Consider the following 25,092-nt stretch of genomic DNA (forward strand, 5'->3'; position numbering starts at 1 on the left):
ACATTTCCTGCTAGCAGAGGCCTCTTCTCTTTGTATTTCGCTGGGCTGGTGTTCGCGAACGCCAGCCCAGCGAAATACAAAGAGAAGAGGCCTCTGCTAGCAGGAAACAGTCAACAGCGGGGGTTTCTAATAATTACAATCCTGGAAAAAAAACTAGGCATCCCATCCCTGACCCCTCCCCCCACAAAGGAACGTTGTGTGTGACGAAATACAGAGCGCAAAGTGTAAATGTCCAGGGTGTTCAACATTTCCGAGAGGGAAGGGGTAATAAAAACGTTGTCGAACGGCTACAATTTGAGACCTCTCTACAGTTTTGAGGGATCGCGGGCCCGAATATACCTAATTTCATACATATTTCTTGACAAGACTTTACAATTACTATACAAAACAGCTTGATTTATTGTTTAAAAACATCCCCATACTGTCAGTGTGTAACAGCCAAGGGAGAACTTTATAACATGTATAAATATTATGTACAGCTAAGATACCATATTCAACGCCACCAGACTCATAAATTGTTTAAAACAAGAGAAAGCTACGTTTGCAGCTACGTACAAAATCACCATCGGCGGAGCCAATGGCGGTGGTTAGCGTTCAACTTGCACGAGTGCAGGGAATGTGCGCATGCGCAGCCTCTCGACTTCCGCTCTTAGGACTGCCACTTCCTGTGCTTGTACTTTGGCGAGGTCGATCAGCTTTCGGCGTGCCACTATGTCTTGCAATCGCTTTTCTGCGCCAGTGTCACTGCGACCAGCGGCTGTTACGAATAACAAAAGGTGAGACAAATAACGCTCAGGGATATCATAATGGAAAGATGGGAATGGCCGATCACCAGCATTTTTGTTGATTGTACATTTAGATACTTTCAACTTTTTAACATGGCCACCTGATTGACACAGGCGGTTACCCAATTCTCCCCCTCTTACTCCCTCTTTGCCGCAAAAAGCGAGTCACATCTAATGATCGCGATATACCATCATTTTTCCATATACCTGTGGCACCCCCCCAAGCTAATATTTGGTATGCGCCTGAGAATTAACGTTAAATGATTATGACTGTTGCATGGGATAAGAAGCAGGAGATACAACACAGACGTTTTTTACGCATAGCTTGAGAAACCATAGTATTTGGAGCGAGGGACAAGGGGGCGCCGGGGGTCAAAGTATTATATTTACCGTTCATTTCATTGACATTTCTTCGCTCAGCAACACTCAATGCAAGCTCCTCCAGTTCCGCGTCCAGTTTAGCGTTGTCCTTTTCCTTCTTGCGGATGGTGCGTTTGACACCTTTTAGCATGTCCTTTCGCTCGTTCACATTCCGCCCGTGCATCTGTAGACATGTCAGAGCTAGCTATGAGTACCACGTCCCCTGCTATAGGGACCACGCCCAGTACCACGTCCCCTGCTATAGGGACCACGCCCAGTACCACGTCCCCTGCTATAGGGACCACGCCCAGTACCACGTCCCCTGCTATAGGGACCACGCCCAGTACCACGTCCCCTGCTATAGGGACCACGCCCAGTACCACGTCCCCTGCTATAGGGACCACGCCCAGTACCACGTCCCCTGCTATAGGGACCATGCCCAGTACCACGTCCCCTGCTATAGGGACCACGCCCAGTACCACGTCCCCTGCTATAGGGACCACGCCCAGTACCACGTCCCCTGCTATAGGGACCACGCCCAGTACCACGTCCCCTGCTATAGGGACCACGCCCAGTACCACGTCCCCTGCTATAGGGACCACGCCCAGTACCACGTCTCCTGCGTTAAGGACCACGCCCAGTACCACGTCCCCTGCGTTAAGGACCACGCCCAGTACCACGTCCCCTGCGTTAGGGACCACGTCCAATACCGCCAGTAAGACATATATGTCAGTTATGTGAAGGGTATGAGAAGCTCAGTAACATAGATTTCACGGGTAATAGACTGTGCTAGCGTCCCGTCTTGGCCCGACTGGTGCCAATGTGTGTATGCTAGTGTGCTTTTAAAGTCCACATTTATGTATACATACTCGCAAGGATAGTTTGGCTATCCGACGGAGTTTTAGACTAGCAAAGGTCGCATGCGTGATCCGCACAATTGTCATCACGCTAGCCCGGTCGCAGCTCTAGATCCCACATGGATCTAAGCTGTGGTTTAAAGCACTTCGTTCGAGTCGAAGTCGCCCTGCAGTTTTTTTGCCGATGAAGTTTAACTGAGGCAAACCGGCTATGCCATGCTGACGAGTCCTAATAAGGACGAAACAGCTGTCCATGGTTGCCGAACTGCACGGGTAATAGACTGTGCTAGCGTCCCGTCTTGGCCCGACTGGTGCCAATGTGTGTATGCTAGTGTGCTTTTAAAGTCCACATTTATAGATTTCTCCTTAGACTCAAGGGTAACAAGCCTCTGTTTGCAGTGCGCTCTCTATTTAAAGATGAACGAACCGATGCCGACGCGCTTACCGAAACGTGTCTGAAAAGTGCGAGAAACAGTAAAAAAAACCTGGCACAGACATGACAAGAACCAACAAACCTTTTCAATCAACGCCAGTGTCTGTTCCAACGTCGCAATCTCTTGTTGTTGCCGTGCTTGCTGGTCACCTTCCTCGAGGAACTGCAAGGCAATCAATCATGAACAGGATCACGTCACAGCAAGTCACGTGAAACAACAGCACGTAATGAGCTAGCCATTCATGTTTCACCAACCGCGTCTTATCCAATCACGATAAAGTACGTAAAAAATAACCAATCATGTTACAGTACGTCATGACATATTCAACCATGCTACAACACGTCATGGAACAAGTCATAGGACGTTTGAACAAAAAAACAAAAGGAATAATATGAAAGGCAATAAGAAAACAGTTGTCGGTAACTGCTCCCCAGTCTCTCGAAGGTGACATGGCTACTGACCTGTTGAAGCTCTCCCCAGTCTCTCGAAGGTGATACGGCTACTGACCTGTTGAAGCTCTCCCCAGTCTCTCGAAGGTGATATGGCTACTGACCTGTTGAAACTCTCCCCAGTTTCTCCAAGGTGATATGGCTACTGACCTGTTAAAACTCTCCCCAGTCTCTCGAAGATGACATGGCTACTGACCTGTTGAAGCTCTCCCCAGTCTCTCGAAGGTGATATGGCTACTGACCTGTTGAAGCTTTCCCCAGTCTCTCCAAGGTGATATGGCTACTGACCTGTTGAAGCTCTCCCCAGTCTCTCGAAGAAGACATGGCTACTGACTTGTTGAAGCTCTCCCCAGTCTCCCCAAGATGAAATGGCTACTGACCTGTTGAAGCTCTCCCCAGTCTCTCCAAGGTGACATGGCTACTGACCTGTTGAAGCTCTTTGGTTACTCTAAGCAGCTGGATGTCACGTGCTTTCGTCTGGAGATCCTCGGCCTGCATGTACATTCGCTTGTGCTCCCTGTGTACAAATACCACGCAATAAATAGGGCTCTGTACATACACAGCGCAATTAATAGGGCTCCCTGTGTACAAATAACAAGCAATAAATAGGGCTCCCTGTGTACAAATACCACGCAATGGCTCCCTGTGTACAAACACCACGCAATAAATAGGGCTCCTTGTGTACATACACCACGCAATTAATAGGGCTCCTTGTGTACAAAACACCACGCAATAAACAGGGCTCCCTGTGTACAAAACACCACGCAATAAATAGGGCTCCTTGTGTACATACACCACGCAATTAATAGGGCTCCCTGTGTACAAATACCAAGCAATAAATAGGGCTGGGCTCCCTGTATACAAACAACACGCAATAAATAGGGCTCCTTGTGTACATACACCACGCAATTAATAGGGCTCCCTATGTACAAAACACCACGCAATAAATAGGGCTCCTTGTGTACATACACCACGCAATTAATAGGGCTCCCTATGTACAAAACACCACGCAATTAATAGGGCTCCCTGTATACAAACAACACGTAATAAATAGGGCTCCCTTTGTACAAACACAAAGCAATAAATAGGGCTCACTTACCATTCCAAGCGATGGATCCCTTTCCTGAATTCTTTACTGTCCTCCATTATCGATACTTTTCCTTTGCCAAGATTCTTAAAAAGAAATACGCAGTCACCTAACCAACATACTAGTGATATGTAACCCCACCACTCCTCGCGAGTCTAGAGATAGGGGAGAGGGGCTATATTGCTCTCTTGGAACCGACTATATACCACGTATTTTCCTAAGGACTACCAGTAGTCACATGATCGTCTTACCGTGATCTGTGCGTTGAGGTCTTCGACTACTGCGCGGTGGACGAGAATGCTCTCCGAGTAATCGGTGATAAACGGACCAACAGGAACTTCGACCTGGAGTAGTAAAGAGGAAAGCAATCAGGATGCTCTCCTCAAAGACGGTAGAATTTCGAGCATTGCTTCACGGCAACAGAAATCATGTTTCACGACTTCGTCGTTACACAATTAACAAAGTGACTCCCAAGGAGCCAATCATGTTACACGAAGTCACGCTAGAACCAAGTGACTCCCAAGGAGCCAATCATGTTACACGAAGTCACGCTAGAACCAATCACTTGCAAGACGTTACACTAAACTATAAAACTCACTTGTCCTTGTTTTAGCAGTAGCTGCACCTCGAGGTTGATCAAGAACTTGATCTTCTCATCACGGAGCCTACACGACACAAGACACAGCAAGTAGCGTACCTAGTTCGCGGGTGAAGCTTTAAGTTTCCCTTGGGCCAGGCTAAGGTGTCAAAATCTATTATTCTTTCTATATGCATGGGAATGTCAACGAGAGCCACAAGGGTTCATGTGGATTTATCAGGACAGCCTTTTGTCTCTTTTCTAATGGCGGATTGCCGAGTAACCCATGTCCTCCCGCCCCCCCCCCCCCCAAAAAAAAAAAAAAAATGCGTCGTAGACCGCCTTCACAATCAAAGACACAGTATGTTTAAGAGAATACGGCGTGGAATACTGACCTCTGTAGCTCCTGGAATGTTGTCTCGATCTCCCTTTGCATTTTCTCATCCTCCTCAACGCGCTTCTGGTAGAACGAGTTCATCTCCGCAAGAACCAGAGCCTTGGCTTTGACCTGGATTATAGGAAATATCCGATTAGCTTATGATCTTCAAACGACAATAGCGGGTTCCAGTGCGATGCCATCTGACCTTAATAGAGCGGATACATTTTAGATTATAATGCGTAGAGAGGGGTTGGCATGGGTGCAGGTGCACCTGCCTCCCTAGACCGACAGCGGAACTGAAGTGGAACAAACCTGTTGCTCACTCTCGACCTTCTGCCTCCGTGCATGCACCAGCCTCTGCCAAACACTCGGTTCCAGCCCTTCGGGCATGTGTTCCGGACTGTCTAACTCGTCCATGTGCTTCTCAAGATTCTTTACCGCGGCGGACTGTGCACGAGAAGATGAAGGACGGGAACTAAACGGGCTGCCTGTGGACGTGTCGGCGTGGGACTCTGTAACAGCACGCAGTTGTTTTTGGCCCCTGTACAATAAGTAACGTTAGAAAAAGGTGTGTAGAACTTTCAAATTTTGCACATTTGATCTTCAACGCCAAGCCAGCCGCCTACTTGTATAATTAAGTGTACATGTCTAAATAACTATAACCCCCATCCCCCTTTGTTATTATGATGTAACCCTTCCTAATAACCCAGTTTTCTTCTACAGTTATACCACGGTGTGCGCATCATGATCAGCAGAATCCCTCTTCTCTCCCCTCCCCTCCCCTTTCCTCTCCTCCCGTCCCTTTCAAACTATCTTACCTTGGCCTCCTATGTGCGTGCCCTCATCAGCAAACCACCTCTCCTCCCGTCCCTTCTCCTATCTTACCTCGGCCTCCTATTAAAGAGGTTAAGTACAGCTGTTCCACGGTGTGTGTGCCCTGATCAGAAAACGTCTCTCCTTTCCTCCCCCTTCTCCTCCGGTCCCTCCCTCCCCCCTCCCCTCCGGTCCCTTCTCCTATCTTACTTTGGCCTCCTCTTAAAGAGCTTGAGCAACTGTTCCTGACCAGTAATCATCCCCTCTCCTCCTCTCCCCTCCCTTCATCTTACCTTGGCCTCCTCTTGAAGAGCTTGTATAGCTGTTCCACCGTGTGCGCGTCCTGATCAGCAAACTCGCGCTTGAATTGCTTGTCCAAGGTCTTGTCGTCGATGGTCATGAGCTCGTAAGAGTCTCGGAACTCGTCAACAGCGCGCTTGGCCTCCACTAGGGACTGGGCGGTCTGTGTCTTCTTTTCCTTCTTCTCCTCCATGCGACGGAGTAACTCCGTCTCCTGAGTGTCCAGCTCGCTCTCCGTCAAGATCGACACAAGAAGACGCAGAATCTTGAGCTCTTCCTGGAAAAAGTAACCAGAGACTGCAGTTGGCGACATGCACTAGGACAATATAGAAACTCATTCCCCGAAATCCCCGCCATCCCAATGTTGATATCTTGTAGAGGGATTTCAGCTATTCGAATAACAGTGGTCAACGAAGCGCATATACCATTCAACAAATGCGACAGATATTATACAGTGGGCGCTCCAAGACCAGGAATTGGGATCTTTAGATTTATGGCGGTGCGCAAATAATTTCAGTGTGCGAATATTCTAGCGCATTTGCACCGTTGCCATCCCTTTTTCCAGGCAAACATGGGAACAAATTATGCGGTGAGGAAGCCACCAATTCTGATGAACTCGACACCGGTATTAAAGTATCAAATTGCCAAATACCATCATTGGCAAATACCATCAATGGCAAATACTGTCATAGGCAAATACCGTCATTGGCAAATACCGTCAATGGCAAATATTATCATTGGAAAATACCACCATTGGCAAATACCATCATTGGCAAACACCGTCATTGGCAAATACCACCATTGGCAAATAGCATTAATGGCAAATACCGTCATTGGCAAATACCGTCAATGGCAAATACCATCATTGGCAAATACCGTCAATGGCAAATATCATCATTGGCAAATACCATCATTGGCAAACACCGTCATTGGCAAATACCATCATTGGCAAATACCATCATTGGCAAACACCATCATTGGCAAATACCACCATTGGCAAATAGCATCAATGGCAAATAGCATCAATGGCAAATACCGTCATTGGCAAACACTATCATTGGCAAATACCATCATTGGAAAATACCACCATTGGCAAATACCATCATTGGCAAACACCGTCATTGGCAAATACCACCATTGGCAAATAGCATTAATGGCAAATACCGTCATTGGCAAATACCGTCAATGGCAAATACCATCATTGGCAAATACCGTCAATGGCAAATATCATCATTGGCAAATACCATCATTGGCAAACACCGTCATTGGCAAATACCATCATTGGCAAATACCATCATTGGCAAACACCATCATTGGCAAATACCACCATTGGCAAATAGCATCAATGGCAAATAGCATCAATGGCAAATACCGTCATTGGCAAACACTATCATTGGCAAATACCATCATTGGCAAATACCACCACTGGCAAAAACCATCAATGGCAAATACCGTCATTGGCAAATGCCATAATTGACAAATACCGTCATTGGCAAACACTATCATTGGCAAATGCCTTCATTGGCAAATGCCTTCATTGGAAAATATCATCATTGGCAAATACCATCATTGGCAAATGCCATCATTGGCAAATGCCATCATTGGCATAATGTGATAGGAACAGGGGTATTTTGGACACAGATAGACTAACGGCATAGATTCGTTCAGGCCTTAAACCCGTAATTTTTTTGGTCGTGTAAAGGTTTCTTGCTCGCCATTTACAAATTTGGCCCCCTCCCCCTGGGTCGACCACTGAAACAGAGCCCAGGATCTCACGTATACCCTACTTATTAAGTATAAAATTACCAGGAGTTTCACTCACTGACCTGATAAATGACCATTTCAGTCTTGACTCTGCGCTGGAAGAGTTGCGAGAGCTTCTCGTCAAACGAGTTCGTCGCCTCCACAATGTTCCCCTGCAGTTTTTTCAGTTCCGTCTCCAGAGACTTCCTCCATTTCTCACGATCCTCCAGGAGCTGCTGTTGACGCTTCTCAAAGTCCTTAGCCGCCTTTTTCTCCTCCTCTGTCCAATCATCCTGGGCCTTAGCCTCCATGAACTCAGGCGGGACGAGATCTTTCTTGAGTTCGTCCTCGAGGTTCGCCTCCAGACGTCCCTGCATCATCATTTGTAGGGCGCGCTCACGTGCGTTATCTGCCGCCTCCGCCTTACGCCGCTCTGAATTCATGCGGGAGATAGGATAGGTTAGAGACTTGTATCACCATCATCATCATCATATCATCATAAATTGGTTATGTTATTTTAAAGTCATTTGGCTTGCTGATTTGTTGTGAACGCGGCGCGCGCCTGTTATCGAAATGTGTATCACGAGATTTATCCATATTTTCTGCAATCAGTAGAAATATGACGAGGCAATGGTATCTTTCGCTATTAGAACTGCTATTTGGGAATCGGTTTCTGCCATATGTACTTACAACTTTTTTTGAAATAGGTGTATGACAAATGGCTTTTAAAAAGACCTTAGTTCGATGGTGTTAAAGATCGAAGTACAATTCGGAAACGTTGGTACCTTCCTCGATTCTGGCCTGCTCGTCCAGTCTTGCCTGCTCCTCGGGAGTTATGAACTTCTCAAAAGGAACCTCTTCGTCACGAACTTCCAGAAGACGCTCAGGTACCTCTTCATCAGTCATGGTAGGTTCGAAAACCTGGGAAAGCGACCACATTACCCATATTGGGGAATTAACGTGGGTAATATTCACGGATAGTCTAGATTTATAGTCTATATTTGCGGATGGTCTTTTTAGGAGTGAGACGAGATCAACCCAGACACAGAAACATGGTGTAATATCTAGATAGGCCAGTGCTTGGCGGCGACCAAACAAGGTCGAATGTAGTCGAGGTTTGGCTCAAATGGGTTAAGAAAACCTTGCTTGTACAAGCGAAAACTCCGATCAGCAACACACCTTCTCTTCAATCCCGAGGTCCTTAAGGATTTTCTTGATTCTTTCATTCTTCTCTTGAATCTTTTTTAACTCCCCTTCCTTTAGCGCAAACATCTCACTGAATTCCTTATTGAAAGCCTGCTTTATACGGTAAATCGCATCCTGTACACGGATAAAAAAAAAACTAGCTGGTTAGCACTTACTGTCATCGTCAACATCAATTAACAGAACTGAATACATAATCATTATCATCACCATGACAACCAAGGTCAATATGTCATTGGGGACAGGGGATTGGCACTTTCTAATTTGGGCCAGATGTTTTTCTTTACTTTTTCGGGCCCGTGACCACGGTTTCTGCCTTGTTTTCCTACCTGTAGCAGTACGATCTGGTTGTACTTCTGCTGGGTGGTGTGAAGCTGGAATTGGCTCTGCAGTAGCTCACTCTCGCCGCCATATGCCGCGCCCCGGCTTCCAGTAATGGCCGGGTTATTACCCATCATTTCAGCGTCTTCCTCTAGTAAGGTATCTTCCTCCTCCACATCCAGTCGGTCATCTAGTAAAGGATAAGAACATGTTAGATGGCAACTAAGGTCTCAGTAAAGGTAAATGACGTGTCCGCGGAAGAAAATATTGTCGCGCCGCAATTTTCACTACATGTACAAACTATATATTAAATAAAAGATAAAAGATTGAATTATTTCCTGCAAGTTTTATTTTTGCAATAGCTAATTCCGTGTTTAAGTTTTGAGGCCTCAAACTCAAAAGTACGGAGTCTACTCTAGAGCGCAATGCACCTTCGCGTTATTGCGCATGCACTTGCACGTAATTGCATCTCAATGGCAGATAGATGATCTACCAAATAACTTTTTTGTTATTCGACACTGTCAACAAAATATCACGAATCAAAGTTGGAACTCTTATTTCTGGCGAAATTTGGACACGAAAAGTGCTATAAAAGCGATCTTCAGTCTAAAATCGAAAATTCCTCGCACACTTTATGACATGGCATAATTATCTATCAGATACCGAAAATTTGAAATTTTAAAACCGTCGCGAGGTTACGCCCGACAAGCTCGAGTTCTCGCCTTAAAATAATACGCTAGAAAAGTCAAAGATATGGCGTGAATTCACGGTCAACTGGTCACGGGAAACAGCAAAGGCCCATTTTAGCCGTCTTAGAATACGATATATGGAATAAATATTTTTGCAAAAATTAAGTTTAAAACCTATTGATAAAGGTTTTGCAAAAACCACAAAAACAAACAGTGGTGTCAAATTTACCTTTACCGAAACCTTAAAGCCATAAACCTTAGCTGGTATCAAAACAGTTTATGAATGAGGGTTGTACAGTACGACTCCAAAGAGAAATAGATCATTGTTCAAGTTACCAGGATGTCAGGGTTAACAAGCGTTGGGAGTTTTGAGTTTGTATGAAGTCTCAGAATTGATGGTGTTACTGAGGTACAATATACCAATCAATGGTGTGTTCCTGGCTTTGGTGTCGTGTCCAGGAATGTTGGTACAACATACCCATCAATGGTGTGTTTCTGGCATTGGTGTCATGTCCAGATATTATAGTACAACATACCTATCAATGGTGTGTTCCTGGCATTGGTGTCATGTCCAGGAATGTTGGTACAACATACCTATCAATGGTGTGTTCCTGGCATTGGTGTCATGTCCAGGAATGTTGGTACAACATACCTATCAATGGTGTGTTCCTGGAATTGGTGTCATATCCAGGAATTATAGTACAACATACTTATCAATGGTGTGTTCCTGGCATTGGTGTCATGTCCAGATATTATAGTACAACATACCTTTCAATGGTGAGTTCCTGGCATTGGTGTCATGTCCAGGAGTGTTGGTACAACATACCTATCAATGGTGTGTTCCTGGCATTGGTGTCATGTCCAGGAGTAATGGTCTTGCTGGCTTCAGCCTCAGGCTTCTCTATCTTCCGTTGGGTGATGACATACCCAAGCTCTTCCAACTCGTTCTTGGTGCGCTCACGCATGGGGTAGTTGGAGACCGAAAGGGCCAATCGGAATGCATTACACGATCTCCCTTTCACAGCCATCGCATCCCAGCACTCGCGTTTAATCATTTCTTTAAGGTAGATGCGTGCAAGATTCTCCATCTCAAGTTCGTCTCGAACCTACAAGAGAAAAGAAACATGTTAAACTGTATTATATTTTCTTGCCAACATTAAACTGTAACGCAATTTGGAAGAACGGACTTGAATGCAACATTGTTCCGAAACTCGGGCTAAGGGACTTGAATGCAACATTGTCACGTAAGTCGGGTTAACGGACTGGAATGCAACATTGTTCAGAAACTCGGGCTAACGGACTTGAATGCAACATTGTCACGTAAGTCGGGTTAACGGACTTGAATGCAACACTGTCCAGAAACTCGGGCTAACGGAATTGAATGCAACATTGTCACGTAAGTCGGGTTAACGGACTTCAATGCAACATTGTCACGTAAGTCGGGTTAACGGACTTGAATGCAACACTGTCCCGAAACTCGGACTAAGGGACTTGAATGCAACATTGTCACGTAAGTCGGGTTAACGGACTTGAATTCAACGTTGTCACGCAGGGCCGGGTTAACGGACTTGAATTCAACATTGTCATGTAAGTCGGGTTAACGGACTTCAATGCATCATTGTCACGCAGGGCCGGGTTAACGGACTTTAATTCAACATTGTCACGTAAGTCGGGTTAACGGACGGGTAACGCACGTAGGGTCGGGACTTGAATTCATTGAAACGTGGCCAACATGTTTACCTGTTTGATCTTTTCCTCGCCCTCTGCCACCATCTTGTGCCTCTCCTCCTCATCCATGTTAAACTCGTGTCGTGCGAGTTTCTCTAGGTCAGGCACCTGGCTGTTCTGCTCGATCATCGTCTGCACCGTGCTCCGGAGGTTTTTTATGTCTCGCCGCAATTTGTGCTTGATGTCTGCAAATTTCTTGTCTTCTTCACGTTGTGCCTGCAACAGAAATATGAGGTCAGACTTAGGGACTAATCCCTATGCAACAACGCCAGTATTAGTAGCCAGAATCCGACAAATATAACAAAATAGTTACTGAGCGTCATCGCATAGTCTTGAAACCCTCTATACTCCGTAAAAGGAACAAGTGAAGACCTTCTGTTTTACTTAAACTCCAATGACAATAGCCTTCAGAGCAGACAAGTTATGTTTAACGAAGCGCTAAACTGTATCGTGCTGGCGGATGTTTCGAGGTTACTAAGCGAGTCGCCATACGCACTCGACATGCCTACTTGTAGCTATCAAGCCCTACCAGGCCCCATACATCTTATATCTCTCCTCGAAACGCCTACTCGTAGCTATCAAGCCCTACCAGGCCCCATACATCTTATATCTCTCCTCGAAACGCCTACTCGTAGCTATGAAGCCCTACCAGGCTTCATGAATCTTATATCTCTCCTCGAAACGCCTACTCGTAGCTATGAAGCCCTACCAGGCTTCATGAATCTTATATATCTCCTCGAAACGCCTACCCGTAGCTATCAAGCCCTAGCAGGCATCATGAATCTTATATCTCTCCTCGAAACGACTACTCGTAGCTATCAAGCCCTACCAGGCCCCATACATCTTATATCTCTCCTCGAAACGCCTACTCGTAGCTATGAAGCCCTACCAGGCTTCATGAATCTTATATCTCTCCTCGAAACGCCTACCCGTAGCTATCAAGCCCTACCAGGCTTCATGAATCTTATATCTCTCCTCGAAACGCCTACTCGTAGCTATCAAGCCCTACCAGGCTTCATGAATCTTATATCTCTCCTCGAAACGCCTACTCGTAGCTATCAAGCCCTACCAGGCTTCATGAATCTTATATCTCTCCTCGAAACGCATACTCGTAGCTATGAAGCCCTACCAGGCTTCATGAATCTTATATCTCTCCTCGAAACGCCTACTCGTAGCTATGAAGCCCTACCAGGCTTCATGAATCTTATATCTCTCCTCGAAACGCCTACTCGTAGCTATGAAGCCCTACCAGGCCCCATACATCTTATATCTCTTCTCGAAACGCCTACTCGTAGCTATGAAGCCCTACCAGGCTTCATGAATCTTATATCTCTCCTCGAAACGCCTACCCGTAGCTATGAAGCCCTACCAGGCTTCATGAATCTTATATCTCTCCTCGAAACGCCTACTCGTAGCTATGAAGCCCTACCAGGCTTCATGAATCTTATATCTCTCCTCGAAACGCCTACTCGTAGCTATGAAGCCCTACCAGGCTTCATGAATCTTATATCTCTCCTCGAAACGCCTACTCGTAGCTATCAAGCCCTACCAGGCTTCATGAATCTTATATCTCTCCTCGAAACGCCTACTCGTAGCTATGAAGCCCTACCAGGCTTCATGAATCTTATATCTCTCCTCGAAACGCCTACTCGTAGCTATGAAGCCCTACCAGGCTTCATGAATCTTATATCTCTCCTCGAAACGCCTACTCGTAGCTATGAAGCCCTACCAGGCTTCATGAATCTTATATCTCTCCTCGAAACGCCTACTCGTAGCTATCAAGCCCTACCAGGCTTCATGAATCTTATATCTCTCCTCGAAACGCCTACTCGTAGCTATGAAGCCCTACCAGGCTTCATGAATCTTATATCTCTCCTCGAAACGCCTACTCGTAGCTATCAAGCCCTACCAGGCTTCATGAATCTTATATCTCTCCTCGAAACGCCTACTCGTAGCTATGAAGCCCTACCAGGCTTCATGAATCTTATATCTCTCCTCGAAACGCCTACTCGTAGCTATCAAGCCCTACCAGGCTTCATGAATCTTATATCTCTCCTCGAAACGCCTACTCGTAGCTATGAAGCCCTACCAGGCTTCATGAATCTTATATCTCTCCTCGAAACGCCTACTCGTAGCTATCAAGCCCTACCAGGCTTCATGAATCTTATATCTCTCCTCGAAACGCCTACTCGTAGCTATGAAGCCCTACCAGGCTTCATGAATCTTATATCTCTCCTCGAAACGCCTACTCGTAGCTATCAAGCCCTACCAGGCTTCATGAATCTTATATCTCTCCTCGAAACGCCTACTCGTAGCTATCAAGCCCTACCAGGCTTCATGAATCTTATATCTCTCCTCGAAACGCCTACTCGTAGCTATCAAGCCCTACCAGGCTTCATGAATCTTATATCTCTCCTCGAAACGCCTACTCGTAGCTATCAAGCCCTACCAGGCTTCATGAATCTTATATCTCTCCTCGAAACGCCTACTCGTAGCTATCAAGCCCTACCAGGCTTCATGAATCTTATATCTCTCCTCGAAACGCCTACTCGTAGCTATGAAGCCCTACCAGGCTTCATGAATCTTATATCTCTCCTCGAAACGCCTACTCGTAGCTATGAAGCCCTACCAGGCTTCATGAATCTTATATCTCTCCTCGAAACGCCTACTCGTAGCTATCAAGCCCTAACAGGCTTCATGAATCTTATATCTCTCCTCGAAACGCCTACTCGTAGCTATGAAGCCCTACCAGGCTTCATGAATCTTATATCTCTCCTCGAAACGCCTACTCGTAGCTATGAAGCCCTACCAGGCTTCATGAATCTTATATCTCTCCTCGAAACGCCTACTCGTAGCTATGAAGCCCTACCAGGCTTCATGAATCTTATATCTCTCCTGTAGCTTTCTCGAGTGACTACTAGTAGCTATCAAGCCCTACCAGGCAAACCTTTGCTGCATGTTATCTTAACCTCTGCTATGGCTTTCAATTTACACAGTATATCTTATATCTTTGCTATGGATTTATCGAGTCAATATCCAGCTCGTTTGTATTTTATACCTCCTCGGTGGCTTTCTCGTGCCCGTCTTCTCGACTTGCAATGCATCTTATATCTCTGCTATGGCTTTCTCCAGCCGATATTCAACACATTTTTATTTTATACCTCTGCTATATCGCTATCTCGAGCCAATATTTTTCCTTTTTATTTTTTACCTCTGCTACGTCTTTCTCCAGCCGATATTCAACTCGTTTTCATATTATACCTCTGCAATGGCTTTCTCGAGCCAATATCTAACTCGTTTTCATTTTATACCTCTGCTACGGCTTTCTCCTGCCGATATTCAACTCGTTTTCATTTTATACCTCTGCTAAGGCTTTCTCGAGACAATATCTATAACTCGTTTTCATTTTATACCTCTGCTATGGCTTTCTCGAGCCAATATCTATAACTCGTTTTCATTTTATACCTCTGCTACGGCTTTCTCGAGCCAATATCTAACTCGTTTTCATTTTATACCTCTGCTACGGCTTTCTCCAGCCGATATTCAATTCGTTGTCATTTTATACCTCTGCTATGGCTTTCTCAAGCCACGTGTGATCCTCATGGAGGGTGGGTGTGGGCGTGGTATAGATGCCGTCTTTGTCGACCCTCTTGGTACCCTTCTCGCTACCTTCAGTTGTAGATTTCTCGATAACTGTGGATCCCTTTGGCTCGAGTTCTGGCCGCGCAGACGCAATTTTGTCCTCATCGTTGCGCTGAGTGGAGAGGAGAGAGTTTCTTGACTGCGCTGACTCCACAGCTGTAGTAGCTTTGCTTTTACCTGTGAGATGATAGAAAAGATGCGTTTAAAGGGGGCTACCTCAACAGCTGCGCGCAAGGAGTTTATTATTGAAATAGGCGATTGGTGGGAATTATTTAAATCTACCCTTCTTTGGAGCCGTTTAATGTCTTAAAAATTCTTCAAATTCAAGGTCCCCCTTTCGGTCAATGAAGTTTTCATATATTTTTCATCTGGACAATGACCCATTGTCTACAACCAAGATACACCAGAAAGTGAGAAACCTTCAACTCCCCATGTTCTAACGGTTTCCTGGCAAATAACTTTTGTCATACTAATGTGGAATTTACCGAGTTGACTCGTCTACGGTAGAATCTTTCAAGGTCAGAAGAAGATTCTATAACTTGGTCCTTACCGACAGTAGAGAAATTCCACGCCCAGCATGCGAGCACTCCATCGCCACCCGTACTGAGTATCCGATGGGAGTCTCCAGTAAAACACACATGTGTGGCCCCGCCCTGCTTGAAGTGGTGCGCGGGAATCTTAACCACCTTGTCCTAGGATGGAGAGCGGTTGATTTCACAATTTAATTGATAAATGACGATTAGACGATAATGCTAACAGGGGGTAATTGTAGATTAGAGTGAATATTCTAAACCAAGAATTGAGCCATAACTATGACACTGAAAACAGTCAGGAGAGAGCAGTATTCTGAAATATAGCATGTTACTGCGACTATCAAAGGTCACACATATATATTTCTATGAACAGAATGGCAGATGGGTGACCAAAATATTCTGCTGCATAGTTTAGCGCTGGTGTCATTTTTAGAACTATCCCAGATTTACCTAGCATTGTAGTCCGTCATGTTCATTTTACACGCACCAAGCACACGCATTGAAGAAATACTTTTCTTAAATATAGCGGTTCTGTTAACTGGAGGTTGGTGGATTTGCGCCAAAAAATGTGAATCTTAGGAGCTTACCAAAGTACCAACAGCTCGCAGGAGCAAGTATCCATCTGAGCCTGTGCTTGCCATCCAGCGGAGGTGGGGTGAGAGGGTGAGTTTGCCACCAGGAAGGTCATGCCCCGGATATGAGGCTTTTGGTACAAGGGCCTCGTTACTGGGTTCCTAAAACCAACACAGTAACAATAACACTTGTAAGCAGTTTGTGACATGGGGAGGAAGCCTAACGTCTGCAGGCTGTGTGCATAACCCATCCCCCCCGCCAAAAAGTGGGTATTTTCTTATTACTATCCTTTTTCCATATAACAACTAGTACTCAGCAAATCCTGGGTACAGTACTCGCCTGGTCAGTGCTGTACCTTACTCTAATGACATCTCCCTGATATCAATACCCACTATTTTTTATCTAGCATCACACTATCACAAAACGAGCAACTTTTTTCAAAAAGTAAATGCTTTGACATACCAAAAGTCTCGCATTCGTGCACGAATGACAAAGAATATCCATTACTGGAAAAAGGCCAATTGACATATATACCTGTCCTTCTGTGGTCAGTGGTAACTTAAGGAGTTCTTTTCGCTGATGTCCAACTGCAAAAGCTGTCTGTGGGGAGGTTATTTCTATACTGTACACTGGCCCTGACAGCACATGGGAATTCTTCTTGATGGCCTCATCTCGGTACAGCAAAGTTTTGTTCTTAAAAACATCTCTTGAGCCTTTTAGGATGAGAATGGGCGCAAGACATTTTAGAATGAGAATGGGAGAAAGCTTTTTGCTAACAAATCAGGGATCAAAGAGAACACCACTTTAAAACATCTTTTAGATATAAGCCTGAGTGACAGCCACAGCACAGGTAAGAAGCCAATTTTAATGAAAATGTGACTACATGTGAGTACATAGAAATGTGTCGCTGACAAAGCATGATTTATTGAACACCCAAAAAAAATGTCAACACTAGACGAAATTGTCAACACCTAAAAAGTACCAGGCAAAGTTTCTAACCCCATAAAAATATAGAGGGTTGAAATATTAAAACCAGAAAAATTGTTGCAGCCCTACACGCCAAATATCCTGCAGTACCCTCCCCTGCCTACCTACCTGAAAAGCTGTTCTTTTGTGGATAAACAAACTTCCAAATGAGGTATGGTAACTGTCAATGCTCTCAGTAAATGGCAGTATTTAGATAAGAAGCCTAAACATGCAGAGCTTTGCGGTATCAATATTGTAAGATAGAATGGGATATTACTGTAGAATATACTTACTGTGAAAGATAATATCTGATGTAACCTCGAACTCTATCATCCTGTTTGCATACAGAAGTTTGTCATTAGTTGTATGAGCTACAGCCACCTTCCAGGGCCCTTGCACATCACGGGCATTAAAACAAGACAGAGAAATGACAGTCCCCGGTACCTCTGCAACATTAAAATAAAAAGGAAATTAGTGACTGTTTAAACAAGGGTATATGCTCACCACTTGTGTCAGCAGACACAAAACAGAAGCCAGCAAAACTAAGGACATTTGCATACCCAGGGGTAATTAAAATAGCATTTTCCCATTCATTTAATAAGACTTCTTTTTGGCAGCTTAGAGGGGGTGTCCCCTGTGCCAACCCCTTAGCAATGAACGTGATGAGGAGATATCTTCTTACCAACATGCCCCAAGACTTTGAAGTTATTGCTGACTCTTGCATCACACACAAAGACATGACCATCGTTGGAACCAGTAAGATAGATCTGGCCTGCCCAGTCATAGCTATAACACAAAATAGTGTAAAAAACAAAATCCTGAATTTGAGGATCTGTCAGGACCCAGAGCATTGCATGGCATACTGTAAAACTACAAAGACTACACGCATGATATAGAAAAACTAGGAGGTCTGCAAAGGCATTTTGAAAACAGAATTTAATAGAGATCGATACAGGGTCGGAGTTGCCTGGGTTGTTGAATTCTAAACATTAGCACTGTTGTTGCAAGGGCAGCATTGTAGCCAAGTATATTTCAAAATTGACAGCAATGGGAAAGTTCTGAGGATAAAAGCTTGATTTATCTCGTGGGCGCCACAAACAGATCTGTAAAATGTGCTGTTTCTCCACTCACCGTATATGCAGCACAGGCCCTTCATGTATTCTCAGGCAAGCAATAACACGTGGTTTCTCCACCTCAGTCATTTCAATATAGTACACATGCCCTGACATAGTTCCTATGGCAACAATACTTGAGGATATATTACAGGCCATGCAGGAAGCCTAAAGATAAGAGAGGATTTTTAAATTACAAATTAAATGGAATCAATAGACAACACATTTAAAGAATACTGGTACAATTTTGGAAACATTTTTTTAAATTCCTCCAAACATGTGCTCCTATCCTAAGTCATAACATAACAAAACAAAACAAACACCCAGCATTATTATGATCAACATAACAACAGTACTATGCTAACCACAGACATCATCATCATTATCATTGTCATCATAATCAGCCTCATCATTGTTGTCAAAATTATTAGCACCATCATCAACCTCAGTATGATAATCATCATTATTATCAGCGTCATAATAATTATCACTACTACCGATCACCATATGATCATCAGCAACAACACCACCACTGTTATCCTCCTCCTCATCATCTATGCCATAATAGTCAATAACACCACCATCATCAGCATCATCGTTATCATCATCACCATCACCATCACCATCATAATAATTAATATCACCACCAACACTCATGAATAACACCACCATCGGCAGTGTCATGATAGTCACTAACACCTTCATCATCATTATTATAATCTTTGGTATCATTAACATCATCATCATCACCCTAATCATTTTAATCACTATCATTATTATTATGACGATCATCACCATCATCAACATCATAGCATATACTGTTCCAACTCACCTGGCAGTTAAGGTTAACTTTGCTGACGAGGGCGGGTGCTGACTGAATATTCCACACCTGGACGAGCCCATTGGCTCTACAGGACTGAAAAGCAAACACAGCGAGAGGATGATCAATAATGAAGGGAAATCAAGCATTCATTTGTACAATACAAGGAGAAAGAAAACATTCAAGAGTCCACTCTACTTACCACACAGTAATCTGTTCCTCCAAGAAGACAATCAATGCCAACAAGTTCTGATGTGCAGACATCAAACAGCTGTGATAACTCTTTTCCTGGCTCATACAACTTCATACTTCCCTGAAAAAAAAAACTTAATCTAAGCTAAAACCATATTGAGTGTAAGTTTTACAATATTTACCATTCTTTACTGTCTAATACTAGTGCCAGTACATGGGCGGATGTAGGATTGGGTCGGGTGGGCTGCACCCCCATGAGATTTGAAATTCGACTCAAATTTTTGTCTTTAAGAAGTCTTAGTAAAGACGAAAATTTGGCAGAGTTGAATTCCAGTTTTTTTGTGTATTGTATTCATTGTTCTGGTACAAGACCAGGACAGCTTGGGCTTTTTGTTTCTATTCCCATGAAATTGGAAATACTGTTATCTGAAATCCTCCCTTTTGGAACACAAGGAACTGTACCTCTGCTGTATTTTGTGACCATAATCCATACAGTACATCTCTAGGCATACCTTAGAGCTTCCAATTGCTAAAGTGCTATAGTCGGTTGACCAGCAAAGGCTTGTAATTGTTGCCCCAGTATCTACTTTCTCTGTCACAGTAACTTCGGATCCAGTCATGTCAAGACATCTCAGGATACCATCCTAATATGCAGTAAACACATGTACAGTAAGAGATTTTGAATACTATTTTCTTGACTTGTGTGAAAAATGCATACCTCATTGCTATTAAAAATATTTACAAATGATAGATAAATTTCAGTTGAAAGTGAATCTTCTTGAATTGCTGTGGAGCTCAATACATCTTACTTCCATATTTTTATATATCTAATAATGATACGCCACAAGATGATAAGCTAGTGAAGTTTATGCCAACCCAGCTATGTTTACTGAACCTTATTAGCTTACTACATAAAACTGTCAAGATTGTCATGACCGGGCATAACCTCACAGGACATGACAGGACCTTTCTCTGATTTCATCATTACCTGGCCACCAGCGTAAAGACCTTTCTTGTGCAGAGCCAGGCAATCAGTGCCACCTGGCGTCAGTTTGTTACCAAGCACTGCAGCATCATTATCATCTAATAAAAAAAGCCAGGTTTAATTGAATGCTTATCCGTTTACACCTCTGACAGAGCTCGGCATATTTTTCTAAACGTCTTTAGTATACAAAAATAAGGCTCCACAAATTCACAAAATTCACAGTTTGCATAAGTTTTGTTGTGTGCGTTATTTTCTTTGCACAAAATGTTTTCAATTTCACAGTATACTGTATATGCTAATATAAATGAAGCTGATGAGTGTGACAGTAAAGTCTTTGAGAAGCTGTCAGTTGCCATGACTACAGTGATATGTTTGCAATGAAAAATAAGCTTTAGGTCATTTCAAGATAAACTTACCCTCTGGCTCTTCCGGTAGAGACTCCATAGTGGGAAGCTGAGAGAGTGTCTCAGTTCGTCCCTTCTGCAGAAAGGGTGCGGGTGTGGCTATGATCCTAACCATGTTGACCTCTGTGTCAACACTTAGCAACTGGCCACCAGAGCATCCACAGAACACCTTGCCTTGAGGGGTCCAGCAGTGACTCACCGGCACACACCTCATTGTCTTCTCCCCTTTAAACAGGATCAGAAAATTAATCAACAAGGGGCTTTAGCCTAGGAGGATCCCTAGGGTACTTGTGGTCAGCTTTTCAGGAAAAATATCTAGGGATTATTCCTTAATTTTTTTAAACAAAATTTAAGGGAAAAAGTATGTTATAAATTAATGTGGTAATGTACAAAAATTACAGGATATTTATGAACAGACAAATTGAAGTAAAAAAAATTGAACAAAGTGCAATATTCGCAAATTCCATTTTTATTCATAATTTTATTGATAGAGTTCCAAAAACAACTTTTAAAATTAAAATATATTAATAAGATTTCCTCATCAGCGTACCAGGCTCAAATTCCTTTGCATCACCACCAACAATCCCTCCAATGGCAGCCTTGGTAAGTAGGAATCCCTCTGATGTGAATGTGCGGCCCATCCTACTTATCGAATGCTCCAAGTTTTCAAACTCTCCACTATCAGGTGAGCCATCAGCCGGTGGCAATCGCATTTGACTGAATAAAAGAATTGATCAAGATCAGTACGTGTAGAAGGTAAGAATTATTTGCACAAATTTTATATAAATGATTATACATGTGATGATAGGAAACTAATGCTCCATGCTTAGTCTCACTCATGCTAGTCTCACCTATCTGCATGGAGCATTTAATATTAATGGCATAGTCAATGTTGTGTGGAGAGCAATGAGTCTTCTTAAAAATGGATATTCGTGCTACCTGATCAATTTGAATAAATACAAAAAGCCCAAACATTCATGCTTGCGAACCAGAAGAATAAATACAATACACCAAAAACTGGTATTGAACTCTGCCAGATTTTCTTCTTTAATAAAACTTCTTCAAGGCAGTCTGCCCTGAAGAATTCTTATTAAAGACAAAAATCGAACTTACTTAGATGTAAATTTGTATTTTTCATTCAGCTGCTCAATATTCCAGACAGTAAGCATTTCAGGACCAATTGTACAGAGCTGACGCCAGTTAAGTGGGTTGAAGGACATGTTGGTGCATGTCTGGTGTACAACACTAATGCTACACAGTGGTACTTGGTCTGTCCAATTCCTAAAAAAATAGCAAAAATATATAAAATAAATCTGACTGTTAGTTTTAACAAAAACTAATCAAACATATAGCTACTGTAATCATCAAGCTTTAGTTTACTTACTAAAACAAACATATAAAAACAGAAATGTCATTTATGGTAAAAATAAATACTTACCAGACGGTTAACTGGAAATCAGGTAATCCTGAAAATGCTGCCAGAACTGTGCTGTTATGAGCAAATGCAATGCTAGAGTAGCTGAGCTTTGCACCTCCTAAAGAGAAAAGAGAGTTATTTCTACAGTTGTAGCTCTCTGAGCAACTGCTCTCATTAACTAGCAGCTCCATTAACATCCACAATTTCAAACCAACAACAAAGTTTTTTTCTTTTGTTTTTAAGCTCTCGTAAGTGATCATCTCTGTTAACATTCACGATTTACAGTTACCAAGGCTCTACGACAGTTTCAACAGTACATTAGCAAATTTGAAAGGTGGGTTTAACTTATGATGAACTTTATCATACAAGCTAGGCAGGTTTAAAGATTAACAAAGTTAAACAAAAATATATACTATTGTAAACTGCAAGGGGATAGAAGAAAGCTACTTGCACAATTTAAACTTGCATTGGAATATGAATATTTTTTCGCATTTCACAGTTGAACTTGAAATTTACAGCAATCTTTAAGAAAGTTTACAATTACTAACCTTTAAGTATAGCTCTAGGCTCACTAAAGTCAGGAAACATGTACACAAATATTCTAGGGTCACTCTTGCGCTCAGTGAATGCATACAAGTCATAGCCTGGATTTGTGACTAGATGAACAATCCCATCGCCAGGGCTTGGAAGGAAAGCTTCACTATTGTCCTTGGTGTTAATAAATTTGATGGAGTTCCCACACACAAAGCATACAGTGTGCTTGTTGATGTATGTAGCTGATCCACCATCATAACCTTGAGCCCAGCTAGATGCAAAAATACAATCAAATTATACCAGGTTATTTTTACATTTATTTTATACGAATCTGCTGTACTGTACGCTTTCAAAATAATACGTGGCCGGGTAGATCACGTTCATGTTGGAATGGACTGGTTGTAGTATTCGAATACTTTGCAAATAATCTTAAGGATTTATTCATCCGTTGAGGCCACTTGCCTACAATAAAAGTAGCATTAAGGAGACTGAAACGTGAAAATAGCAAAACATTTCTTTGCTCGCTCTATCAAAAATACTGGCCATTTTCATCAACATATCCAAGAAAACGCGGTCATTTTTATTACGAAACACATCACTAAGATATCAGAACACTCACCGGAGCTCTAGTCTTCCGAATTGGTCCATCTTTTAACCAAAAATCGTTAATTTTGTCTCAAATCCGCCATTATTTTTCTTTCGTAGTTTGCTTTGGTTGCCAGGGTGGGTGACCGCTGACACATGAATAGCAGACGTGTGAGAACCAAGCTTCGACGACCAGAGAAAACACAGCTTACCCAAAATATGTGAAAACTAGAGAGTAAAGTACCCTGGGTACCAGAGGGCTCCGAACTTCGCTAGAGCCGCGAAGGGTAAGAAGATTTGTAACTTTTTTAACATTATCTCTCTTTTTTTCACTGACCCAAAGCGAGAGTGGCCAGCTCATTCGCTTTATAGAAAAATGACTTTAAAATTATCATCAACCAACGCGCCGCTTAGCTTAATACTGTAAAAGAAAAAAAAAAACTAAGTATAAAGTTAGATATAATACACGGAGACTTATTCCGTAGATTATTAGAGCTGACAGTGCTTTTCCAGTTTAGATTACGATATTTTGGGGACACGAGTGCTATCTCTGGTGGTTATCAATCATTTACGGGACCACCCTAATTTCGCGCGCGAGATTCCCGCCGGCGGGAAAGGTCAAAAGATCATACACACAGCGAACGACAAAGGGCCAAAACATCATGTCAAGAACTTGTCACACTTTCGTTTACTTTCGCGTGTAAAAATACTTTTTTTACACTGAAGCTTTAACGTGTTGTTTTGGAGATCAAGGGATTCTACTGGGTAAATTACGTTATGGAGGAAACTTCCCCTGAATCTTTGCTGAAAAAAGACTCCTGGAGATTGCTCGTGGCAAACGCAACGGAACAAAGACGATTGGAGAAAATCCAAAAATATCTCGATAAAGAGAAACATGAGAAGCAATGTAGACTCACAAGAGATCAACAAGAAGCATTTTTCAGACTTTGTGAATTCTCAGGAAGGAGTTTAGCGGAGGTGCTTAGAGAACAAAAAGAGCAGAAGAATAAAGGTTCAACTTGTTTTCCTGTGATGGACGGACCTTTGAATCACTCGGTTGTTGACACGCGTAAACCCGAGACGGAGATCAACTCTAAAATATCACGAGAAGACAAAACAATCCCCGATAAACAGGTCACTTTCAAGGACACGCCATCAACAAATAAACTTAAGCTCCCAGAACTCAATCTTGACCATTTCTTATTTAGCAGGAAACAGCAGTTTCCGTTGCGCCGAGTCAGAAGTTGGTCTTGGTCGAGCCCGGCCGACTTCCTTCGCAAAGCCGGAAATTTCGCCCACAACAGAAAAGAAACCACCGCGTGTTGTTTACATGTATCAAAACACAGACCAGTCTCTATGGGTGACGCTAAGAAGAAACTTATGCAGGATAAACCTTCAGGGGACACGGAGTCAGAAGAAAAACGGTCGAAGTCATTGACAGAGTTATTGCCTCCGATACATCTCCCTCCGATACACGCTCAGCGGAGGCCAAGTTTACAGGAGCACAAAGAAAACCGCGAAAAGCCAAAAGAGACAGAAGAAAAGAGCTTGAAGAAGCAATATGACGAACTCGCACATTGTAGGTACTTGAGAATCTATAAGCG

The 25,092-nt window shown here is 43.3% G+C and overlaps 1 protein-coding gene across 1 annotated transcript; it reads right to left on the reverse strand.

Moving 5' to 3' along the window:
- Positions 1-379: 379 nt before the first annotated feature.
- Positions 380-23,665, reverse strand: LOC5514618 (cilia- and flagella-associated protein 43). The gene is made up of 33 exons (XM_048728759.1): positions 23,523-23,665; positions 22,918-23,174; positions 22,391-22,487; positions 22,066-22,233; positions 21,503-21,669; positions 20,965-21,177; positions 20,552-20,646; positions 20,076-20,207; positions 19,574-19,684; positions 19,384-19,467; positions 18,571-18,719; positions 18,122-18,225; positions 17,733-17,885; positions 17,008-17,186; positions 16,488-16,634; positions 15,918-16,059; positions 15,291-15,544; positions 11,738-11,941; positions 10,824-11,103; positions 9,317-9,498; positions 8,964-9,104; positions 8,570-8,705; positions 7,868-8,217; positions 6,035-6,318; positions 5,241-5,469; positions 4,945-5,057; positions 4,571-4,637; positions 4,224-4,316; positions 3,985-4,058; positions 3,312-3,402; positions 2,518-2,598; positions 1,176-1,329; positions 380-757 (listed from the first exon to the last, which is right to left on the reverse strand). The coding sequence occupies exons 1-33, from the start codon at positions 23,549-23,551 to the stop codon at positions 588-590; spliced, it is 5,130 nt and encodes a 1,709-aa protein (XP_048584716.1). The 5' UTR covers positions 23,552-23,665; the 3' UTR covers positions 380-587.
- Positions 23,666-25,092: the final 1,427 nt, after the last annotated feature.

The sequence above is a fragment of the Nematostella vectensis genome, chromosome 6 (genome assembly GCF_932526225.1).
Source record: "Nematostella vectensis chromosome 6, jaNemVect1.1, whole genome shotgun sequence".
Classification (NCBI taxonomy): domain Eukaryota; kingdom Metazoa; phylum Cnidaria; class Anthozoa; order Actiniaria; family Edwardsiidae; genus Nematostella; species Nematostella vectensis.

Coding starts and splice junctions, on each gene's coding strand:
- LOC5514618 (XM_048728759.1), bottom strand. CDS start 23,551: ATGGACCAATTCGGAAGACTAGAGCTCCG. Junction 19,685..20,075: donor TAGCAATTGGAAGCTCTAAG/GTATGCCTAGAG, acceptor TTTTTTTTTCAG/GGAAGTATGAAGTTGTATGA. Junction 16,060..16,487: donor TGCGAGCTGTTGGTACTTTG/GTAAGCTCCTAA, acceptor TCTCCATCCTAG/GACAAGGTGGTTAAGATTCC.